Source organism: Temnothorax longispinosus, chromosome 10 (genome assembly GCF_030848805.1).
Source record: "Temnothorax longispinosus isolate EJ_2023e chromosome 10, Tlon_JGU_v1, whole genome shotgun sequence".
Taxonomy (NCBI): domain Eukaryota; kingdom Metazoa; phylum Arthropoda; class Insecta; order Hymenoptera; family Formicidae; genus Temnothorax; species Temnothorax longispinosus.
Window position 1 is genome coordinate 147,298 of NC_092367.1, and position 23,552 is coordinate 170,849.

The window sequence follows — 23,552 nt, forward strand, 5'->3', positions numbered from 1 at the left end:
TATTATATCCAAATGGAAATGTAAAAGCAAAACGATGTTATACTATTTTGACATTTATGTAGTATTGAAATGTATCGAGTTGTGTTAGCGCAGATGTGTGTGTCGCGTGTCGCGCGCGTGTCGCGATGCCGTGTTGCCATGCGAAGAATCTATTAGAGAGTCGATCGTCTAATGACAACAGAGCGTTAATTTGTGGAGAGTCGTTTTTCGAAAGCAAGCGAGCAAAGGGCGTTCGTTGCCCAGGGAACAGTAACAGAGAAGTTTTCGAGCCGAGAAGTCGAATTGTAACGTTTCGCGTAGTGTGTAGTTTTGGAGTTTGAACGAGGCTCAGCCTCAGCGTAGATCGAGCGAGAGTGTTAACGTTCCTTTTGTATCTCTCATATTCTGTTATTCTCATCCTATAATAAACATTATACCGTTCTTATATCCTTCGAAACATTGGATACCATCTTTATTCCTACATTTACATTGATAAAATCCTGATCGTTAGATCACTGGAAAAAATAATAAGTTATGTATTCTGATCGTTCTTTCATGTTGGTTTTTTCCAATGGACCATCTTATGCAACCATGGAATAATTAGTTATGAACATCATTATGCATTTATGCAGTTAGAGACTCGTTGATTTCTCATCGACATTTAATTGAGCTTCAGCGGCTAAACAACGCGAGGAAGATAATAAGACTACACCGATTAAAAAATATAGCTGAAAATATACTATAATTACACTATAATTTATAGTATTTTATATTACTAGTTTATATTACTAGTATTACAATAGAATTTACTATAAAAATGAGTATCCCGACTATAATTTTTTACCATGCAATTATACTTAATTTTATTATCAACTTTATTATCAGTAACCAATTTAATTTGCTACTCGATTAAATAATTATTAAAATTCGCGATTATTATACTGACTTGTATCCCGCGAGAACGTTGAGTAGCGTCGATTTTCCAGCACCGGATGGACCCAGAATCGCCGTCAGCTCGCCCGACTTGAATTGTCCGCTGAGTCCCCTCAGAAGCATCTTCGATTCTATAAATTTAACAGAAAGTTAAGCGGTATTTTACGCAAATAACAACGATTTTTTGTGATTAAAGTATCGGAAACATTTGATGTGCAAGGCAACGCACTGCCGGATGGAGATAATTACCATGACAACCTTATTTTAGTAAGCGACTATAAAAGTTAATTGTCGATAGACTTTATTAGTAAGGCGATGTATAGGTGATGAAGCTATTATAGTGTCATCGCTCTGACTTTACATAAGATGTATGAGGTAAGCGAAAAAGAGACCTTTGCGCATCTCCTTGAGCTCATTAGCGATACCATCCGTATCACTCGGTCACGAAGACACATTCTCGTCTGCTTTATCGTTTTTATAGGTATATTACCGGAATTCTTTATTACAAGCAATAAAGAACTCAACTCTGGATAATTTATTCGTGCTGATTGATCATTAAAACAGTGACCATATCATATCGTGTATAAAAATCTTTTAAAACTAATGTTTATTATAGAAAAAACTTTTTATCATTGGGTTTTGTTTAAAAGATTTATTATTCCACTAAAAATTGAACGAGTTTTAGCGATAATAAATACTTATGATTTTATTATTAACAAAATAATCATTTCAAGGTATGACAAAAAAGTAACCGCCTTAGAATTAATTGTAGAGTCTTCGCGTTGCGTATAACACGTACAAAACGTAAACAAAGAACTGTTTATTACTGTGACCTGTGACTTAAACCCTGTGTCCACGATACTAGAAATCGCTCCGAGATTTCGGACGGAAAAAAAATGGATCAATCATATTTAAATAATTCGGCAATTGACCAATGCGATTGGTTAATTCTTTCTCCGTCCGAGATCTCGGAGCGATTTCTAGCATCGTGGACACAAGGCTTAACAGTTCCTGGTTCACATTTTGAACAAAACGCAGTATGTAGAAATATATTGAATATGACTGGTCGACAAATTTCTTATCAGGTTCGAAACCTGATTATCAAAGATAATGTAAACGCGATGTATCGCAGCGGCAGATCGCTCAGAAATATGAAATTAGCAAAAACGCTATTCAGAAGCTTTATAAGAAGTTTTTAAACACAGTGGCTGATCGGTCTGGAAGAGGTAGAACGCCCGAAGCACAACTTGGCGTGATGATGCAAACATCATACGAATGGTGAAGAAAGATCCGAGGACAACTGTCAGAAATCTTTGTGAATCACTCCATCTGACCATTTCCGACCGGACAGTGCGCAGGAGATTGCGGGAAGCAAATCTACAGAGCCATATTACACGCAAGCGCCCATTAATTAGTAAAAAGAATAAAAGAAAGCAACTCTCGAATTTGCAATAAAGTATGCAAATCAACCTGTGGAGTTCTGGAAACGAGTTATGCGGACGGACGAGAGGAAGTTCGAATTTCTTGGACTGCAATAGGCAAATGCTAGCAGAATACCGGTAATATGCCAGCAGATCCAAATATGAATATGCAACAGATACCTGTCCACTACGTCCTCATTAATTAAGCTTATTTTCTAGCAGTATGATTTGCTGCCACAATATGTAAGCGCAGAAACGCAGCAAAAACCATGCACAACGTGTCGTCACAATCTACTATTATATCATGATGTTAGATTCTGGTAGATTTCTGTTTCATTTTCTACGTATATATCTGACACGGCAGATCATGCTTTGCTACTACCAAAATTATGCCAATGTGGCATACGGCACACAATTTGTAAATCCTGCTGTTAGCAGACGTGGCTATCTGGCGAAGAGCTTCAAGATCGTTACCTCCAGAAGACGGTAAAACATCGCGGAGGTAACGATCTTGAAGCTCTTCGCCAGATAGCCACGTCTGCTAACAGCAGGATTTACAAATTGTGTGCCGTATGCCATATTGGCATAATTTTGGTAGTAGCAAAGCATGATCTGCCGTGTCAGATATATACGTAGAAAATGAAACAGAAATCTACCAGAATCTGACATCATGATATAATAGTAGATCTTGGGGTAATTATTTACAAAAAGACCCCACCTGCCAATGACCTTGACCTTGACATATGTTGTCAAGGTCACCCTCCTGAGTGACCTTCAGAAGTTTTTAGCCGGCGGTCGTTATTCGTTAAAAAGTTATTAACAAAAAAAGTTTCGAAAATATAGCAGCTATTTTGAGTATTGGAAGGCATAAATAACTAATATATATGTCGAAATAGTTCACGCATACACTTTTCACGCAAACCGAGGTTCACGCACACCCCTCCCTGCTTTCGGGGGAGGTGCGGTAGCCCCGAAATAGTTCACGCATACACTTTCCACGCGAACCGAGGTTCACGCACACCCCCCCCCCTGCTTTCGGGGGAGGTGCGGTAGCCCCGAAATAGTTCACGCATACACTTTTCACGCGAACCGAGGTTCACGCACACCCCCCCCTGCTTTCGGGCCGGTGAACTTTTCATGCGTGGAAAGTTAATATGCGAGATGCCACATAGGTTAGTTGACGCGCTTTAAAAGTATTTAAGTGTTTAAAGCGCGTCAACTAACCTATATATGCACTTATATATACTATATTTTCCAAACTTTTTTTGTTAATAACTTTTTAACGAATAGCGAGCGATGGCTAAAACCTTCTGAAGGTCACTCGGGGTCATGACCTTGACAACATATATCAAGGTCATTGAAATCGGTGAGGTCGCCAAACTTTTTTTGTTAATAACTTTTTAACGAATAACGACCGCCGGCTAAAAACTTTTGAAGGTCACTCAGGAGGGTGACCTTGACAACATATGTCAAGGTCAAGGTCATTGGCAGGTGGGGTCTTTTTGTAAATAATTACCGATCTTGGTCTGTTTTTCTTGAGAAGGAGTGCAGAGTGAGTCAATTAATAAAAATCCATGGTATCATGACTGCTGACACTTAAATTGATATTTTACATGAGAGAAGTTGGAAGTTTCATTGATCCAATTAGGCTTGGAGAAAAATAAGTTTATTTTACAACAAGATAATGATCCCGCCAAGCATGCCGCAAAAAAAAAAAACAGTAAGAAATCTCTTACCTCCCATCACATAAAACTGCTTGATTGGTCTCCACGTTCTTTATATCTGAATTCCATCGAAAATTCATGATCGATTTTAGACGAAAATGTGAACAAAACCGGAGTTATAAAAATAATTAATTTGATGAGCTGCAACGACTTGAAAAATCTCGATCTTAATCATTTACATAATCTAGCTGGTCAAAAATATGCCCACAGACAGTTGGCGGCGGTCATTAAGGCCATACAAAGGAGGCCATACAATAAATAACTAAGTTTTTTCAACTATAGATTAAGAGTTATAAAGTGGTCACTTTTTTTGTCATACACGAAAATACTTGTTTTGGTAAGATAAAGTTATAAGTTCTTGTTGTTGCAAAAATTCTTTCAATTTTTAAAACAAATCTTTAGTGTGATAGTAATCCTTTCAAAAAAGCCCCATAATAGGATGCTTTTTCATTAAAAACATTATAGTTTTAAGAGATTTCTGTGTACGATATGGGATGGCAGTGTTGGGCATCAATCAATTAAAGATTTAATTAATTAATCAATTGATTGAATATTTAATTGTGGCATTTCAATTGCGATTATTTAATTGCAACTAACCTTTTAATTGCAATTATTTAGTAATCACATTACATTAATAACAAAATTGCAAATCAGAATTATTACATGCTATATTTTATTGAAACTTCTTTGCCTCTTTCCTCGTTTGCCATCTTATGCTATAAAAAAATATATATATTCTCGTAAGGACATATACAAACAGCCAGTAAGAATATCTAGTCTTTAAAATAAATAGCACACATTAAATCATCATCACAATAAAAATTAATTGTTAATTGCACTGACAATTAAAATTAGTAAATAATTAAATAAGTAGTTTTAATTATAAGGACAATTAACAATTAATTAATTTTAATCATATAAAACAAATACATACACTCACAACCTACTAATTTAATTGTCAATTGCAATTAACAGTTAAAATTTTAATTTTCAATTGTTAATTGTCAATATGATTTAATTGTGCTCAAAACTGTGGGATAGTTATTTTATTATGCCAGTCACTGTACTTGTGACGTGAAAAATGATTAATTGCACTACGAACGGGCGAATCTTCTAACGTAAGCATAATTTAATATTATTCGATATAGAAGTTGTTTAAAGTACAGACTCGATTACACTTCCGAGAAAAGAAAGTGGGTATAGTATCTTCAGATGTAAAAATACATTATTAGGTATGAAAAAATCTAAATAACATGTAATTTTAAATGATTATATATAATTAGATCCGAAATTTGGCGCGATATGATCTTATCTTTATATAATTATAATCGGCTTGACCTGATTATGACAGGGTGTTTCAGAATTGCACGGCACTATTTTAGAGGAACATTTTTTAGGTCAAAATGAACAAAAAAGTTTATATAAATATATGTCTTAAACTTATTTATTAATAAGATATTAAAGAGTAAAGATTACGTTTAACGTAAAACATTTAAAATATGTTTTTGAAGTGGCCACCGTTTTGTTGAATTCTCCTTGCGTGCCAATAGGTCTATAATAAACTAAAACTTCATTCAACCCCATAGAAAATAGTCTAATGGCGTTAGGTAAAGGGGGTTGAATAAAGTCTTTAGTTTATTGTAGACTTATTGAAACGCAAGAAGAATTGAGAAATCGCATAATGGAAGCTGCAGTAACTATTAGGAATATTCCTGATGCCATAAGACGTGCCAGAGAAACATGAATACATCATGCTGCATTCAACAAAACGGCGGTTACTACTTTAAATGTTTTATGTGTTGTTAAACACATAATCTTTACTCTTTAATATCTTATTAAGGGGTAACGCCACTCTAGAGTCCCAAAAAAAAAGCCAATTTTTGATAATTTTTTTCAGAAATACAATAATCATAAATGCAAATTGGTTTAATTCTATTTATTATCTATATATTAAAGTATAAAAAATTTTTTTTATTATTTATTGCCAAAATGGCGGCACCAGAGCCATTGCTCCAAAGTGCCTTTTTGCGGAAGGCGTCCAACGGGCGGAATCGAAGCTCCTATAATTTCTGAGCTGGAACAAAAATTCAAAGATTTTTGAAAAATATATAAATTTTTCTACAGAAGTACCTAGGGGAATTGCGAAATATCATTTTTTGTAAGAATGGTCCATGTTGGAAAAAAACTGCTTTATTTTTCGCTAAAAAATGTCGCACAAAATTGTTTATAAAAAAAGTTTTGTTCAACTTATCGCAAAATCCCTAGGTACTTCTAAAGATAATGTTATTGTAAAGTTTCACTCAAAATTTCAAGTCAATCGGATAAAAGGTGTTCGAGTTCTGATTCCGCCCGACTTTAAAAAAGCGATTTCGAGAAAAACGCGTTTAAAGTTTCAGTTTCACCATTCACAGATGTGAACGCGGCGGTAGACGGATTACGAAAAAGGGATAATAGAGATTTTTCCGAGCTTTGAAACCAAGTGTACCTTATTTCTAAGACCTTAAAGCATCGTTTAACCAAAAAAAATCGATTTTTTGAAAATTCTAGAGTGGCTTTATCCCTTAATAAATAAGTATGGGACATATGTTTATATGAACTTTTTTGTTCACTTTGACCTAGAAAATATTTCCCTAAAATAGTGCCGTGCAATTCTGCAACACCCTATATATGACAACAGACCTGGTTGAAAATGATTATATATGACAACAGATCTGGTTGAATATGATTATGTATATATAATCATATTCAACCAGATCTGTTGTCATATTATATAATAAGATCAACCCGAATATGATTATATAAAAATAAGATCATATCGTGCCAAATTTCGGATCTAATTATACATAATCATTATAAAATTACATGTCATTTAGATCTTTTTATATCTAATAATGTGTATTTTTATAAATATATATAATTTATTAATTAGAAATATCTCTATTTATATAAATTTAAAAAAGTTCGATATTTGCAATTAAATAATTTACGTCGAGGAAATGTACAATTATTTGTAATAAATAATACTTATTTAAAAAAATAAAATATATGATTTATTTATTAGAAATAAAATTTTATTTTGCCGTATTTAAATAAGAGATTTATTTCTGTAAAATAAACTTTTAAATTTTTAAAGCCGGTGTTCATAGATCTTATTTCAAGATCGTCTTAAGTAATATCTTAATACGGCTCTGTGATTGGTTAATGATATCTTAAGATTGTAACTAAGACAGCCTGAAATATAAGATCCGACTATAATGAACATCGGCCCAAGTATTCTTTTTTCTCAGTGTATACTTTGTGCGTTTAATCGTATATGATCGAGTTCACGGTCTTACTTGTTATTGACGTTATCGAAACAACTGGGTTACGCAACAAGAACACGACATTAGCATATATTTCTCAAGTGTCATTCTCTTATCGTCTTCCGCTACATACACACACGCACAAATACTTGTAACGCGTATACTTGCGCTTTGATTTGTAGGAAATACGATCAAATTAACGAAAATACTGAGGAAATATTTACGTTTTTGCGTAGTGCAATAATTTATAATTGTATGTAAAAATAAAGTAATTTATATTAACATAAAAATGATAATATGAGTAAGTGTAATATGTGTCAAACTAAAATAAGCGGCCGTAAGAATGTTCTGCTTGATTTACTTCGGATGAATGTACTCTTTTACTGTCGGCATTCAAGTACTTTGCCTCACTTATGTCATTTCCCTCGGCAGGCTGCTCCATTAAATAGTTGAAATAACGATATGTACCGCTAAGCTCTCATTATCTTTATTTTTGTGCATTTCACGTGAGTTTGTCCAAGGTCTTAGTTAGCTTCTCCACGAAGAGCTGCACAAACAGCAAACGCGGTTGCATTATGCAGCAGCTGATTGTGAATTAGACAATTTGCGCGTAATTTTTACAAGACGGCTATTCTTCTTTGTTTGTCACGCGCTGTCATATTTAACTGACATTATATCAGCATCCATCTATCATTTCCTCGCCTTGTCTCCGCAGAAGAAAAAGCGACCGCGACTCGCGCGTGTGTTCCCATCGATGCATCTAACACGTCTCGCAAAAACGTGAGTCACGCTTCAATCGTTATCCTTTGCAGAATCACAAAGAAGGTTTCTTGACCTGAAACTGCCGACTCATGCATCAACCGCAAGTGAAGCGATGCGCACCGAAATCATGAAAAATGTACATGTCGCTTTCAAACGCTCTCGCACCGCGCTATTGTTACGTTTTGAAGTTATCCTTCCCCGAAATCTTTCTCCTTTTTTCTTTGCTGGTATTTTGACATAAAACTACGTCTTTGTCGACAGTAAGTAGGGGGTAACATGTAACATTGGGAGCACAGATGCAACGAAAACATGTCACACTTTGAACGTTTATATCTTCGAAACTAATAATCATAGAGTAATGATTAATACGTCATTAGATAGCTTATATAGTCCCATTTTCTTTCAAAAGTTTCAAGAGTTTCAAAAAAGGAGGAAGCCAAACAATTATAAGCAAATAATTATGCTCAAGTCTCAACCACTTTCAATAATTCTTCTTTTTCGGCAATTTATTATTAATTATTGGCAACTTTTCTAATTCCATTATATTCTTCAGTCTTTTCTACCCCTATTTCATATATAATACTTTAAGATTTGGTTGATTAGATCCAACTTTATTAGGCTTTTATGTATTTACGTATTCCTAGCAAATTCTAACGTATGTAATTCAAGAACTAATCAATTTTAAAGAATTATATATGAAATAGGAGTAGAAAAGATTGAAGAATATAATAGAATTTGAAAAAAATTGCCAATATAATAAAAATCAGACGGGCACAGTAATAACTATGCCGCAACCAACAACGTATTAGAACTACGTTTACTGTCACTAGTTCATGTCACTAGTTCATTAAAGTAACTGTCCTTTGCTGAATACTTGAACATGAAATTTTTTTTTCTCTAAAAAATTGAGATACGTTCGATGTAATTTTTGACGAAAATGTATTTTCAATCTGCACGAGCGAATAGTGTGCATCGCGACGCGATGGCAGGAAGCGATAATCGTTCGGGTCCAATTGGTACACGCGCCGCATAAGCGTGAAACAGATGTCCGTGAATCATTGCCACGCAATTGCGTGAGGAAATTTATAGTTAGGCGCGTGACATATCTCTCTGGCGAACGCGACATGGCGTTATATTTTATCCGCGTCGCATTGAATTATCATCAGCTCGTTTTATTCGCTGTAACACAGTACTGCAAACAGCAATATTTTTCCGTCATTTTACTCAACAGAAGGAAAAATAACGTTAGAGTCGAAGCTCGCGCACACAAATATACGCGGCGATATAATTACAGATTAATTTTCCTTAATTTGCATGTGGAAAAGCTGATCGGATATTCTCGGTATAATTACACATCACTGATCACTTAGTTTTCCTGATAATCGCTTAAATTAAACCCATGTGCCTGTAATTGTAGGAGCTACGTAACTTGTTTTTATTAACGGCTTTGATTGCCAAAGTCTTATGTGTATAAAATTGCGAAAAAGAAGGAACACTTGCGATTCTGTTTTAAAGTATCTTTTCCTCCTTCATAAGGAATGACTGGTATTAAAGGAATTGATTGTAATTATTTACGAGCTGACAGTTATTTTTCTTCGCCTGAACATTAACGAGAGACGTATAGATTTAAAAAATGTTTGTTGACGCTTCATTATGTAGATGCGCAATTAGCGAATAATTAACATAATTTATCGGTATTCTGACTCTTTGTATTATCTTTAACTTATGTTATCTTTCGTTTCACAATTAAATCAGTAAAAAACATATGCAGATTAATGAGAAATACTGCGATCTATACTGTTATTGCTATTTGCAATTCACGATTATCTCGAATATAACAATTCTACGTTGTAAATCTTAAATTATTAATTTTCCTTAATGGTTTATTAACAATGTTTATATCTCAAACTTTTGCGAAAGAGATATTATTTCCAATGAAGCAGTCGATAAAAATGTGTTATTAATTGCAAGTTATAAAAATCTTCTAACAGATATTACGTTATTTTTTAGATAATTACATCTTATCTGTATTTTTATGATATTGTGTTAACGGAAATGCGAATAAGTAAGTACGATTATATATATATATATATATATATATATATATATATATATGTATATAATTCAATGTCCTGATTGACTCATCAACGCCCAGCCCAAACCTCTAAACCTATAGAAACATGAAATTCGAGGAGTATATTCCTTCCATAGCGTAAGCACTCACTTAAGAAGGGATTTTTAGAAATTCGACTTCTAAAGGGGTGAAAAGGGGTAAAATGTGTGTTATCGTAGCAAAACACGGGTATCAAGCTATATAGTTACTATATACATAAGCAACTACTATTCCATTCGGTCGTTTTTCTAAAAAAAGATCGGATGTCGATTCCGACTCGGTCGTTTTGGGAGTACGTATTTTCACTGACGAGAATCGCAGAATAACATGACAAAAACGGACAAGGATATAGAATTATCTATTTCTACGCGATAATTTTAGTCTCTAAAGTTTCAAATAATTTTTTATTATCCAGACGTACATATTTTGGCGCAAAGCGTTGAAATAGTTTCTTTTCTCTAAGGAAGACTTTTTAGAAGTTTATTTCCACTTTACATACACAGATAGTTTGATATCTCCTTGCGTTATACATATTCTTCACTTAATTTTCCGACGAAGAGGAACGGATACGCCGAGGAAGGACTTCGTGGAAGGAATTCTAGAAGAACTCCCGCGAAACTTTATATATATATACTGCCTAGAGATATTATATCAAGTACATGAGACTAATCAGTAGGATATACTAACCGCGCAACTGTCACTTTGGAGAATTCTTGTTTTTTTCTTAGTATTATGAATATAAAGTTTTAACGATACATAGTCGCTCGATAGCACAACGTATCACCGAGCATCGAACTTTGCTCTACGATTTTTCGAGCGATTTTAATGCGACGAGATGTGTCCTCTTCGCCGGGAACAATGATCACTCATACGTCGCGCTTTCCCGCGGAGCGCTCCAAAGGATTCAAGGAAGGATTCAAGGAAGTTCGTCTTGCTATATATACTACTATTTCTGTTCGTGTTTTTGTCTGAGGACACCGGTAATAATCAAGAATCTTTTAATTTCTTACTTTAAAATTTATTTAAGAAACTGTTGAAACTGTTGGCCTTCTTGTTGAATACAAAGCTGTGCTCTTTTAATCACAGACTCATTTTGCCAAGGTGGATTGAGCTTGTAATTTTTGAAATGCTACTACAATTTGTTCTCTTAAGTGAGCAACAATATTTTGACTATTTATGGCGTAAATTATACTTTTGACATGACCATAAATAAAAATCGAGCGGAGTAGATCCAGCGATTTTAGGGACTAAAGATACTCTTCCGCGGCCAATCCATAATTCGTTGATTTAATAAATCTTGAATAGAAGCAGTCTATAGCAAGATCCGTTAGTCGAGATATAGTTAAGTGCGTGTATACTTCATAGATTTTCAAAGTTGTTTATTTCGAAAACAAAGCCTCGTACGAAAAAAAATTATTCTACAATTTTGACTTATTTTGGCACGAAGAATCACCTTGTTCTCGGTTGTACTACAAATTACCACCCATCCTGATATACATAATTGTATAAAGTTGTACAGTACTAAATACATAGTTATACAGGGTGTCCAAAACGTCCCGGGACGGCAAAATATCTTGAAAAATATAAGTTGTATAAAAAATTTTTTTAGACAAAAGTTGTCAGGTTTAAAAAGGTTTATTTACTAGTCTTATAAATTGGACCTTAGATGGCACTTCCAAGGTCGAGGTTCTTAATTTTGTTTTTGTTCTTTATTATTTAACTTTTATTATTTTGTTCTATATATTCTTTATAACTTATTTTCTTCTTTATTCTTTATTTTTATTAGTTACAGTCACCGACATATTACCATAAAAAAAGCTCAATAACTTTGAAATGGTAGATCCTAAAATTTGTGTGTTGAAAAGGTCTCGTGAGGAGTTATAAAAATATGTGATAAAAAATAAGGAGTCCCGTTTAAAAAATTTATGATAATCTCGAACTGATCTTGACGACACCATCCAAAGTCAAACTCATAAGACCAGTAAATAGACCTTTTTAAGTTTTACTACTTTTGTCTGAAAAAATTATATATATTTTTCAAAAGATATTTCGCTTTTCAGACCTAATCTAACCCTGTATAAAACAATATATAACCGTGTATAAAGTAATATAGTTTTTCTTTCAACCTCAAATAAGGTAGCAAAGCATATTTTACAGATTTCCGTTGATGGCACAAACTTTTGCACCCCCTCCTTTAAAAGATTATGACAATTATATTCTTCCAACAAGATTTAGACAAATGTTTTTTTCTGAAATCAATCATTATGCTATAATGGCATATTATGACATTTTTTGTAGTAATAATATATTTCGTTAATAAAGCTATCTTACATTGACAGCAGATCAAGTGAAGGTTATCATATCTGTGAGAGAAACGTCGAGATTATTACGCCTGTATAGAAAGCGAAATGTTACAAATTATAATCGCATTACGTATCTTTATTATAGACCGCAACAAATTTCACGTTTCACCGTTGTGCGGAATTTCTTACAGAAGGAAAAGCTATCATAATACCTTCGCGACATTTTTAGGAATCCGATTTTATCGCATACGAATATGATTTTTAGGGCGAAACAGATTCCCTGTAATTCTCCTACGTCTCAAATTTACGAGTTGAAAGATTGCCACAGACGCAAGTGTGAATCAATATATTTTTGTCATTAAAGTAATAGATTCGATTCTCTGTTCTGCGGACGCGAAGTAATTTTGTACTCGTCAGTTGTGGCATTGCTCGCGGTTGTTCTCACGTGATATCTAATTAGACGTCGAGAGAGTAAGGAGTCATTGCCTTAAGATACATCCCGTCCAGAGAATTGTCGATGCAGAGCGATAATTATCGATTCAACATCATTGAAATGCACGCCCGTACTATATGTTACTTAACGCATATGACCTACTCCATTACACGCCTCGATGCGCGAAGATACCTGTATTACGGCAAGAATATTCTCCGCGTGAAATGATCTTGACATAAATTACATCATACGTAAACATGTACGTGGGGTGTAGCGGTAGGTGTAGCCTACGGTGAAAGAATAAATCAGCATCGCGGAAAAGGGGCGTCAATGAAGTGCCTGTAGGCATCGACTTTACCACGCTTTTTCTGAAAAGCGGAATCTTCAGGAGAGGAACAAGAAACTCTTGAGAGCAAGAGTTGAATGGAAAACAAATGAAAATTTACATTCTTCACTCGAGCAAGCGGAATACCGACGAAACCACGTAGTGGTACGTGTCTTGATTTTACAACATATCTTACAACATACATAATGCGATATCTTTCAAGTCGATCCCCCTCAACAAAGTCTGCATAATTAACTACTCGACGTGTAGCTGCTTGGAAAAAAAATATATATTTTTTTTAATACAACTTAGTTATATATGTATGAGACTTGATTCCGGATAATTACCAAGAGCATAAAAAAATGGAAAATCTATAAATATAAAAAAAAGACCAGCAAAGCCAGCAAAACTGCTGTGGAAAAAAAAAATAAAAACAGTTTAATCGGAAAGTGGATAGAAAAAAAAAGAAAAAAGAAAAAACTTAAATTGACAGATCGTTATATAGTGAACGTAAAAATAAACGAATGTAAACAGAAGCCAAAAGAATATAAGCACAAAATCAATCTATAAATAATGAGATTCGGTAAAATGGCTGAGCGAAATGAAGAGGGAGAATTGAAGATTTTATATCAGATGGTTTAACTGACTACATTGTGATATAGGAAAAGACATCTAAGAAAAAAATAAGTATCTTATTATTTTTCCTATTACTTTTCTCCGCGTGGGTTAAATTCGATTAGATTGGTTTGAAAATGTTATCCAACCGCGGATTTGAAAATAACACGGTCAAGGAGATGATTCGTTTTAATTGATCTTCTTCTGACTGACTAAGTTTTAGAAATATGATATGATGTAATCGTCAGAAAACGAACGGTTTAGATGCATAACAACATAATGGAAGTATCTCAAGGCTGCAATTCCTTTTCTTGCGCAAGTTGTGATAAATCGCACGCGATTTAACGACTTAATATTCTAACGGAAAAGTTAATTTCTTGTCTTGTTAGTGATATGCTTAGAGATAATTTTGTACAATGTACGCGCTATATAAACAATTAAAAATAACTTCAATCAGTCATTTCTATCAATTAATCTGAGGGAAATAAATCGAATACTAAATCTGAGAGAAATGAATTTAATACTAAATTAATACTGAATTAATATTAAATTAATATCGAATTTCGATAGACCGCCACTTTAACCTAATCGAGCTGTTATATCTCCATTGGGGTACTGTCATATCTTTAAGTTCATGATATCCAATGCAGCTAAACTTACACGATCTGCGATTATATCAGGACACGAATCCGATTGTAAACAAGTAATCGGATGACGATATCGCACAAAATCTTATAGAAGAATGGTAACAAAAAATGCAATTAACTTGGCTATTTATTGTTAGCATAACTCACAACTAAAATATTTTTTACGAGTTTGGAACAAAAATGCGATTAAAGATCAAATTGCGTTCTTCTATAGTAATATACGATAGTAAAAGCGCCACGTGTAGAGTCTAAAACTAACATTAAAAACAGATTGTAAAACTTACGCATTCCTTTTTTTCGACATTGTTGAAAAAACGGGATTTATCTGCATCGCATCTGTGCGTCTTCTTATTTATACTTCTTTACACTTTATATCTTTTTGTATGTACACGTGTATGCTCCTATACCTCTTTATTATACTTTTTGTAACACACGAAGTTTATTGTTTTGTTTAAGAAAAATCAAGCATCGCCGTGACGCAAGCAATGTGCGTTCCTTATGCGATACATGACCTAAAATACATTTACAATGTAAATTATGATTGTCTATCTCACTTTATCAAGGATGCCGTTTGTTCACCTGCCGGCGTCTTTATTGAAACGACTGACTTGACTTTTGTTCTGGCGACCTTTGAAATCATAATCAAGCTAACGTGGCAATTCAATGTGCGTACTTGTTTTTTGCTTTTCTTTTTCAGTTATGACATTGATCGAGAATTCTATATTTTTAAATATTCGAAAGGGATTATCGAAACGCGTTAATCTATCATAGCATTAATTCGTAGACAGTAACAGGACAGTAAGAATTTTCAGGTAATTATTTATATGTCCATCATTGCAGAAGGATTATTTTTTGAAATAATTTAAACTTGCGGCAAAGAAGTTTGAGTTCATATTCTGCAGAAAATTACATTTATTCTTTAATATTCTCGCCAATGTTTAATTGATAATTAAGAAATTATTATTATTGCAATATTGATTTTGAAAAAATTGCTAAAACTAGACATGCTCGCCGATGTAGAGCATGAAAATTCTTTTTCATTGCAAATTGAAAGTTGCGCTGTACTTTGTTCAGGCAAATCATTCATCAATTAATTGACAGGCCGCTATCTGTAATTATATAGTTTGATACCATGTAATACTTGCTACGCAATATCTCCCGATTACATATCTCTCATACATTTCAATCATCATATTATCGAAAACAATGACATTTAGTTCATTTTTCCTGATGAAAAACAAAGTAGGGGAGACCGGGGCTAAGCCGACAGCGGGGCGAACTTGACATTAGGCTTTTTGCCAATTTAAATCTATCGTAGAAACTTGCCTTTGCTACTGTAAATGCGTCTTTATGTGCCAGTATTATCAACGGAATTTGGTAACATTCTGAGTTATAGTGTAATTTTTAACGCGACATAAGTGTTTTTGATAGTGAAAAGTAATTTTTCTGATCTCTCGAAAATGTCTACTCTTTCATCGAGCTTTACTCTTGCGAATCTACCGCTAAGTGATTTTGATGGGAAATTCGATGCTTTATACGAATCCGATAATAATTTTTGCATATTTTCAAAATTTATATATTTTTGGAGTAACAAAAGTAAAAAACGACGTTCGGGGCTAAGTCGACACGACGCCACCGGGGCAAAGACGACACTAACCTAAAGTGACATTATCGCAAAAAAGGTCACTGTTTCGTCCGATTCCGATGACAATTTAAGGAACATCTGTTGCGTGTGTTCGGAAAACATTTCATTAGCTTCTAATAACAAACAATGCATCTTATGCAACCGTATGGCTCATGACGAATGTGTGCGCACATCTGATCGCGAGTTTACGTGTATAAATTGTTTTTCAGACAGTTCAGAAAAAGATAATTAAAAGTTTAATCTTTTTTTTTTCTTATTATTTTAAATAATTGTTTACTTTATTCCGACTTTTTGTTTCTAATACACAATGTCTTTTCATTTGATAAACAATGTATTTTTATTTTTAAACAATAAAAAAATAAGTTCCAGATCAAATTGTGTCGATCAAACAAAGTGTTGAGTTTGCCCCGGCGGGGTGTCGAGTTCGCCCCGTCATTTTTCAATTCGAAAATTTGTCTTCGCGTCACTTTTTCTTTCCTGGCGGCAAAACAAAGCGACGTACAGCAAAACTTCCTGAATCAATTTTGTACCTGAAGAAACACTCTTTAAATATATATCATTGAATTTGCCTAAAAATTTTAATTAAATATTAAAAATTGCCTTTGAAAAAATAGTGTCGGCTTAGCCCCGGTCTCCCCTAATAAGTAGTGATATTTTATTATTACAATTGTGACGCGATGATTCGTATACGAGTTGCAAAACATAGTTTTAAGCAATTGCAATTTACAAAAAAATATACAACGCGAGATAATAGCAATTTGGCAAGTATAAAACAAATACTGCATGCCTGAAATGTTGCTGTAAAGTGCATGAATTGCGAGATGCTATTCTTTAATTAGAATAGATTGCCGTTTTGATATATATAAAAATGTTTATATTAATATTAAGCATATCACTCCGGGAAGTATGACCGTCAGCGTTTCCTATAATTAGTACACTCTTATTAGAAATAAATGTTCTAATGATATAATGAATGTAATCGAATGTTTCGATTATTATTGTCAGTGGTATATAAATCGCAATCTGAGATTGCTTTAGGGTACAGAATAAATAGCTTTGCGTAAAACAATACTTTGCAACGATTTTCTTTTACCTATATTGCATAACGCATCGTCATGTGTTATTTATCTCTTGAAACTTACTTTTTATTTTATCAGTAATTGTAGGAATATAATCGGTGATTACCGGATTCCCAGAAAAAAGACTATGCCGCGTCGCGAAACTATTTATCCCGCAGACAAGAAACAATTCTTATCAAGTATTAAATAATTTGAGATCTTAAATTATCTATCTATTAATTATCTACTAATTATATTAGTCTACGATATTTTTAAAGTGTGATTGGTTATCAAATTCCAAAAAAGAAGAGTATATTGCGTTATGAAGCTATAAAGATTTCGCGCATGCGAAAAAAATTCCGCCTTATAAAGTAAATAACGTAAGACCTTTAGCATTAATCATGCCAATCATGTATTAATCTTGAAACGTGATTGATTACTGGATTCCTAAAAAAAAGAAGACTATACCGCGTTGGCTATTGACTATTCCGCACGTAACGAAACTATTCTGACTTAACCATTAAATACACAGCTTTTCATATACATATTTAGCGACTTTTCGATACTCTTTATACTCTTTCTTATGAAGTTTGAACTGAAAACGCGCGGCTTTGTACATCTCTTTGCACATCTGTTCTCACATTATTACAAAAATAGTCCAAAAAGAGTTCAAAGGATTCAAACTAGTAAAGAAGAAATTTTTTTTAATATTTTAGGATTCTTTAAGTACTCATTATTTATTTAAAAAATACTCAGAATTCTACAAAAAATTGCGCATTTAATGGCTAAAATTAAATAATTAGAGAATTTTATCATTAATTGTATATTAATATCGTATGTCTCTTGAGGGGATGCTGCATAGTGGCAGTAATTACTGACATTTTTTTGAACACACAAAACTTTGAATTGGCTTTACGGAATTGAAAAAACTTTTTTACAGAATTAAAGTACGCAAAAACGGAGAGTACGCATCAAAAATGAAAAAAAAATAGAAAAATTATAGTTTTGTTATCGATTTCTGCGGTCGACTTGTGACAACATTTGCTGCACATAAAAATTTAGACTTTGTACGTATAAAATAAGCATACAGCGCCATCGGAATTACACAAAAGAACAATGTTGTGCTTTCAGAAATGACCCTAGAAGCTTTAGTATAAGAGAAAAATGTATCTGAAAATCTCATATGTATGTATGCGTGCGGAGTAGTATTGCGTGTAGCGAGAGATGGCGCAGCAATCGAACAAGGACAGATGTCATTTCGTTAGACAAAGACAGATATAGAGAAAACAAAATTAGAAATGTTGACATTATCGACATCGAGGAAGTTCGGCCGTCACTCCAGCATCCCCTTAAGAAAAAAAGATTTATTACCTTTCCGAGAGCTCGGGACTGAAAATGTCACATCATTGAATTCAATATCCACCGCAGCCATTTTGGAGAGATACGACATACATGTAGTGCCGTTGCTATTGTTGAAGGCATCTTTCGCACTTTCGTGGACGGCGTTACCGGTTCCATTTACGTTGTTTTCTGGAGTAAGGTCCATGACGATTTTCCCACACCGGAGTTCTCGAGATCGGTTTATCTTCAGCTGACAGCTGTCATCACGCGATACTTTCTTTCGCGGTACAACGAGTCGTTCGGCATCGACGGGGAAACGATGCGGGCGGAAAGAAATGATTTTAACTGAAAGCAAACGGACAGAAAAATGAATGTCAACGTAAATTCAAAGAAGAAGAAAAGAGGACAATGAAGTTTCGCGCGCTCGAAAGCGTATGGTTACCAATTTTACATTGTGCAGAAAAAAATGACACTTGCAAATATCCGGACAGCATCTTTAAGACATCTTTAAAATATCTTCAAGTCTTATATTTCGATTTTAGACATGCGTGCTGTCTGGGTATCTTAATATGTTCTTCTTTTGACACATGAAAAGGATTGTTCAGAGCTCTGCGTTTCGTCATATTCGCGAGTTATGACAGCATGCGTGTTTTACAGAATTTAGAATGTTCCTGGAAGTCTTCTTTCATAAAGGAAACAGACCGTTTTTTTCTTCTCTATTTTTTTTCATCTTTTTTTACATTTCTTTTGAAATCTCCGACGGCGATTACGCGTGGCCCTTAGACGTGAATCGCCACGTGTAAATCGCCACGTGTATTATAGAACGCACGTAATAAACAACCAAGGTGAACGACAGTCGTTCCAGAACTTTACATGACACGCATGCGCGATGCGCCACTACGGAAATCTTATGCGGCGCATTGAACTTCAGTCGTGTGAGTGTTCGATGTTCGATCGAGCATCCGCGACGTCCGTCGGTGAATTACGGCTAATAAACACACATACGTGAATGCGCGCGTGCCCTCGCGTCCCCGTCAGAGACGATAATGTGTCTAGCTGGATTTAGAAATGAAGGTCAAGGAGATGTCGAATAATTGGCTCTTGGAAGACACTCCTGACATAAAACTTAATTCCTTCTATCCCTTACAAAATCGGTACAACTTATTTATATGGGACACGTATACGCCGACATTCGGTGACGTAGTCGCCTCGCGTATGACGTTGTGTACGACGCAATTACGAAATTGTGCGTCTAATATATCCACTTCTAACAATCTAGATTGACTCTAATCTCGGTTTAACTTACTTTTTATCTTCTTTTTTAATTCTTAGAACCAGAAAAAAAAATAAAACTCCAAGTTAAACCAAAATTAATCTGCATTGGTGGAAATGGACATTTATAAAAGTGTTCACGAGATCGTGTTTTTTCCGTCCCGTTTTCATTTCGCACTCCGGATTAGGGCTGGTGATTTGACATGCGCATTAAAATCTCCGAAGATCGAAATTTCAAAGCTTCGTAGAATCAAAATTATATATAATTATTAACCCTTAAATGCCACACCTCTCAAGAATCTCGTAAATGACACATGTTATGGGGTCTAAAAGACCCCAGCATGAAAAATGTCTCCTTACTCATTGATTTTTTTATATTTAGTTATGAAAATTATTTTCAATGTTGTTCAAGGCTTAGAAAAGAGAATAAAATGCTTATATTGTTAAAATTTCAATTTCAACATAGTATAAAAAAATAAGTAAACTAAGTACTGCTAACAATAAGTGTACAACCGCGGGTAGGTCAATCACTCAACTATCATCAATGGGAGCATGAGCTCCATTTTTGGCAAGAACATTTGAAAACATTTCATTCTAAAGGGTCTGGGGTCCGCTGGACCCCGGGTGGCATTTAAGGGTTAATCTAACATAATAGTAATAGTACTACAATAAACACAAATATAAAATTTTTAAAATTATATGACAAAATCTGAATAAAATTTATAATGTTGCAATTATATGTCGCTTGTCGCAAATATATTTTTCGAAGCTTCGAAGCTTCGAAGATACCTTAAACTTCGAAGGTTCGAAGTTAATTTCGAAGCTTCGAAGCTGTCGAAGAGCAACAGCCCTACACCGGATGCGAGAATTACCTCGACGAGTGTACAATATACGACTGTGTTTTACGAGCCGCGTTGACTAACTCGGCCTTCCGCCGAGTTTATTCCACTGTCAGGTTTAGTCACGCACCGCGATCAAAGGGCCTGATTTATTTACGATCCGCTATGACCGGCGAGGGCAACGACGTGACGTCGTCGTCCTCCCGATCCCGTGTCGCGGCCGCAACCCTGCCGGCTGCAACGACCGTGCTCTCTTCCGGTTTTACCGCCGCGCATTGTGCGGTTTCAGGAAAGTCTGTTTCCGCGTAACGCACGTGCACGCGAAAATCACGCGGCGTCGTGAAGATTAGAATTGTTGGTGCACGCGTTTCCGACGTGTGACGTGCGGCAGCATATTTCGTGGAACTGCGCTTCAAATTCCTTCACGATTTTTTCTACGTTTTTAACCATAAGCAGCCAAACTTACATTTTCGAGTTCTTAATTCTTCACACTCCGGTCTGTGAGACCGCTCGACTTTGTCGCATTGTCATTTTCATTCTAATTAATATTTTTAAGCTTGTATTGTAGCTTGAAATTGGAAATACAGGCTCTGAATAAAATGTTTATGTGATAATATCAGGTCAAGAAAATGATTTGAATTTAAACTGAACTTATTGTAAGGAAACTAGAAAATTATATTATTTGGTGTAAACTAGAAAACCGAAAAACGTTCAGCGATCCACTGGACAGGAGTGTAACGAGCTAGGGTTAAATTCGAACGCCATTCCGGACCACTTTTCCTTTTAACAATACTAAATTTCACACTCGTTTTGACACATTTTCTTTATTCATCACGAGTTGCATGTGCAATTAGTATTAAGATAAGCAAGTAAAACGTAAGAAGAGCGTGGGTAAGAAGGAAAAATAAGAAATGAAAACGATAATCAGCAGTCAGCACAAAGTTCGTTATCTTCGTAACGTATCCTATGCACAACCGCACATTATCTTGTTTTTTTTATTTACAATATCTTTTAATTGTTTATCAACATTTCCGTTGCGCAAAAGATGCAAGGTTCCACAAGTTTTACACTCTTTCCTTCGCCTGCAAATTCTTTAAAAAATTCCTTTGTCTTTTCGCGCATTAAATTTCAACTTTGTCTTCCCAACTAGCTCTTAAATTCTATTCAAATTCAGTTGATATGAAGTAAAAAAAAAATAGTTATTCACTTGCAATGTCCGAAATGTAGTTTCTCAAACTCTCCGAACTTGGATTATTCGCGACTGGAAAATTACTAGCCCGCTCAGGCATTTTAAAATAAATATATCGCGGAACTGAATGATAAAGTCCGTAGATAAGAACGTTCCGGAAGTGGGCCGATGATTCTGCATCGCGAATGATCGATTTAACGTTTAACGGTCCCGTTGTCTTGCTGGAATAATGCTTCAATTTTGCCCTGATTTTTCGCTATTGCTGGGAAATTACGGTAGTTATCGAAGTTATACACGAATAACTCACGTTGTCGAACCCGCGGTTCGTCAATTTGCACGATCACACTGCTGGGTGACGGAAGAACCGCAGTGGCGGCAGAACGTTGCAGAACGTCGGCGTACCGCAACCAGCAACGGCCGTAGACTGACTCGGAAATAACGTTGGCTAGCTCCCGCACGAGCTATATCTCTCCCGTTGGTGTATATGTACGGCATGAGCCTCGCAACGGGCGCTTCTCGTTACGCTGCAGAGACCGTCGCACGCGGTGTGGTACTGTGGTGGGTGTCATGATGATGATCAGCTTCGTAGTTTGCGCGATCAAAATACGGGATGAGGCGAACGAGGCGCGGGTGTCGCAGCATTTTTGACGTCGATCGGCCGGGTTCCATGGGCGGGAACAAACGTGATGCCTTTTAGCGCAAACGAAACGGCGGCTTCCGACTCTTCCGAGTTCTGTTGGTTTGGCGCCATTGCGCGAATATCGATTTCTTTTGTAGTCGCGTCCCCGCCAATTTTTGCCTTCTACGAAATTTAAACTGGTTGTTGGAGTCGTTTGTTTCGGAGATCAATTTTTCGCGGTGCGTCGCGTGGCCTGTTCCCACTAATGGCTCTAATCGGCTTTAATTTTTAATTTGTATAAAAAAAAATCAAAGGGAATTTACATGCATAGTGTGTATTTATCGTGCGATGGCTGATGGATAAAAACGAGAAGGGGAAAGAAAGGAAATTGATATATCTCATCCTTATTATCTATTCGAGCTATTTGTTCATCCTACATACTAACACTTTACCGAAATTTAATGAATAGGCTTTATTGTTCCATTGAATGAAAAACAAGTTTATTCGCTGATAACATTTATATCATCTGCGAGCGATAACCACATATAGCAGTATATATAATATATATATATTATTTGCAGGAAATTTTTTGCTGTACGCTATCTTAATGAGATAATTAAAAAAATTGCGTGTTTTCAGTCTCTTACCGGAGAACTTTCCGGAGAGAATAAAATTATTTTTAAGCACCTCAGGGTGACCCCTCCCCTCTCCTGGTCCTCTGTTTTACATTTTCGTATACATTATCGATAGAGGTTCAGTATTCGAAATAACTTGTCCGCTTTTCATTAATAAAATTTCAGTAACCGTCATCAACATTACGTATTTAAAATTATTAAATACTGATGTATAAACAAGCGTTTACGTCAGCTCGTAAAAGCTCGTTAAAGAGTTGCTTACCTTGTTTATCTTTTTACAATTCTACAATGATTATACCGAAGGAATCTCATTTACTCCTTTTGCGGAGATCAGTCATGTAAAAAAAATGTCTGTGACGCTTATTCATCGCTTCCGTCTATTTAGAGTTTATCTGAT

General features: G+C 35.0%; 1 protein-coding gene across 7 annotated transcripts in view; it reads right to left on the reverse strand.

Annotated features, from left to right (window-relative positions):
- LOC139820699 (ATP-binding cassette sub-family G member 1) overlaps nt 1–22,466 on the reverse strand; it is a 31,641-nt gene extending 9,175 nt beyond the window's left edge. For 2 of the 7 annotated variants that reach the window (XM_071791149.1, XM_071791148.1), the window contains exons 1-2: nt 4,070–4,091; nt 926–1,043 (exon numbers count right to left, since the gene is read on the reverse strand). In XM_071791149.1, the coding sequence (XP_071647250.1) occupies nt 926–1,043; nt 4,070–4,076 (125 nt within the window). In that variant the 5' untranslated portion in view covers nt 4,077–4,091. Of the gene's footprint in view, nt 1–925; nt 1,044–4,069; nt 4,092–18,631; nt 18,947–22,208 lie in introns of those variants that run through there. The other 5 variants (XM_071791144.1, XM_071791142.1, XM_071791145.1 and 2 more) reach the window with 5 other exon arrangements.
- Nucleotides 22,467–23,552: the final 1,086 nt, after the last annotated feature.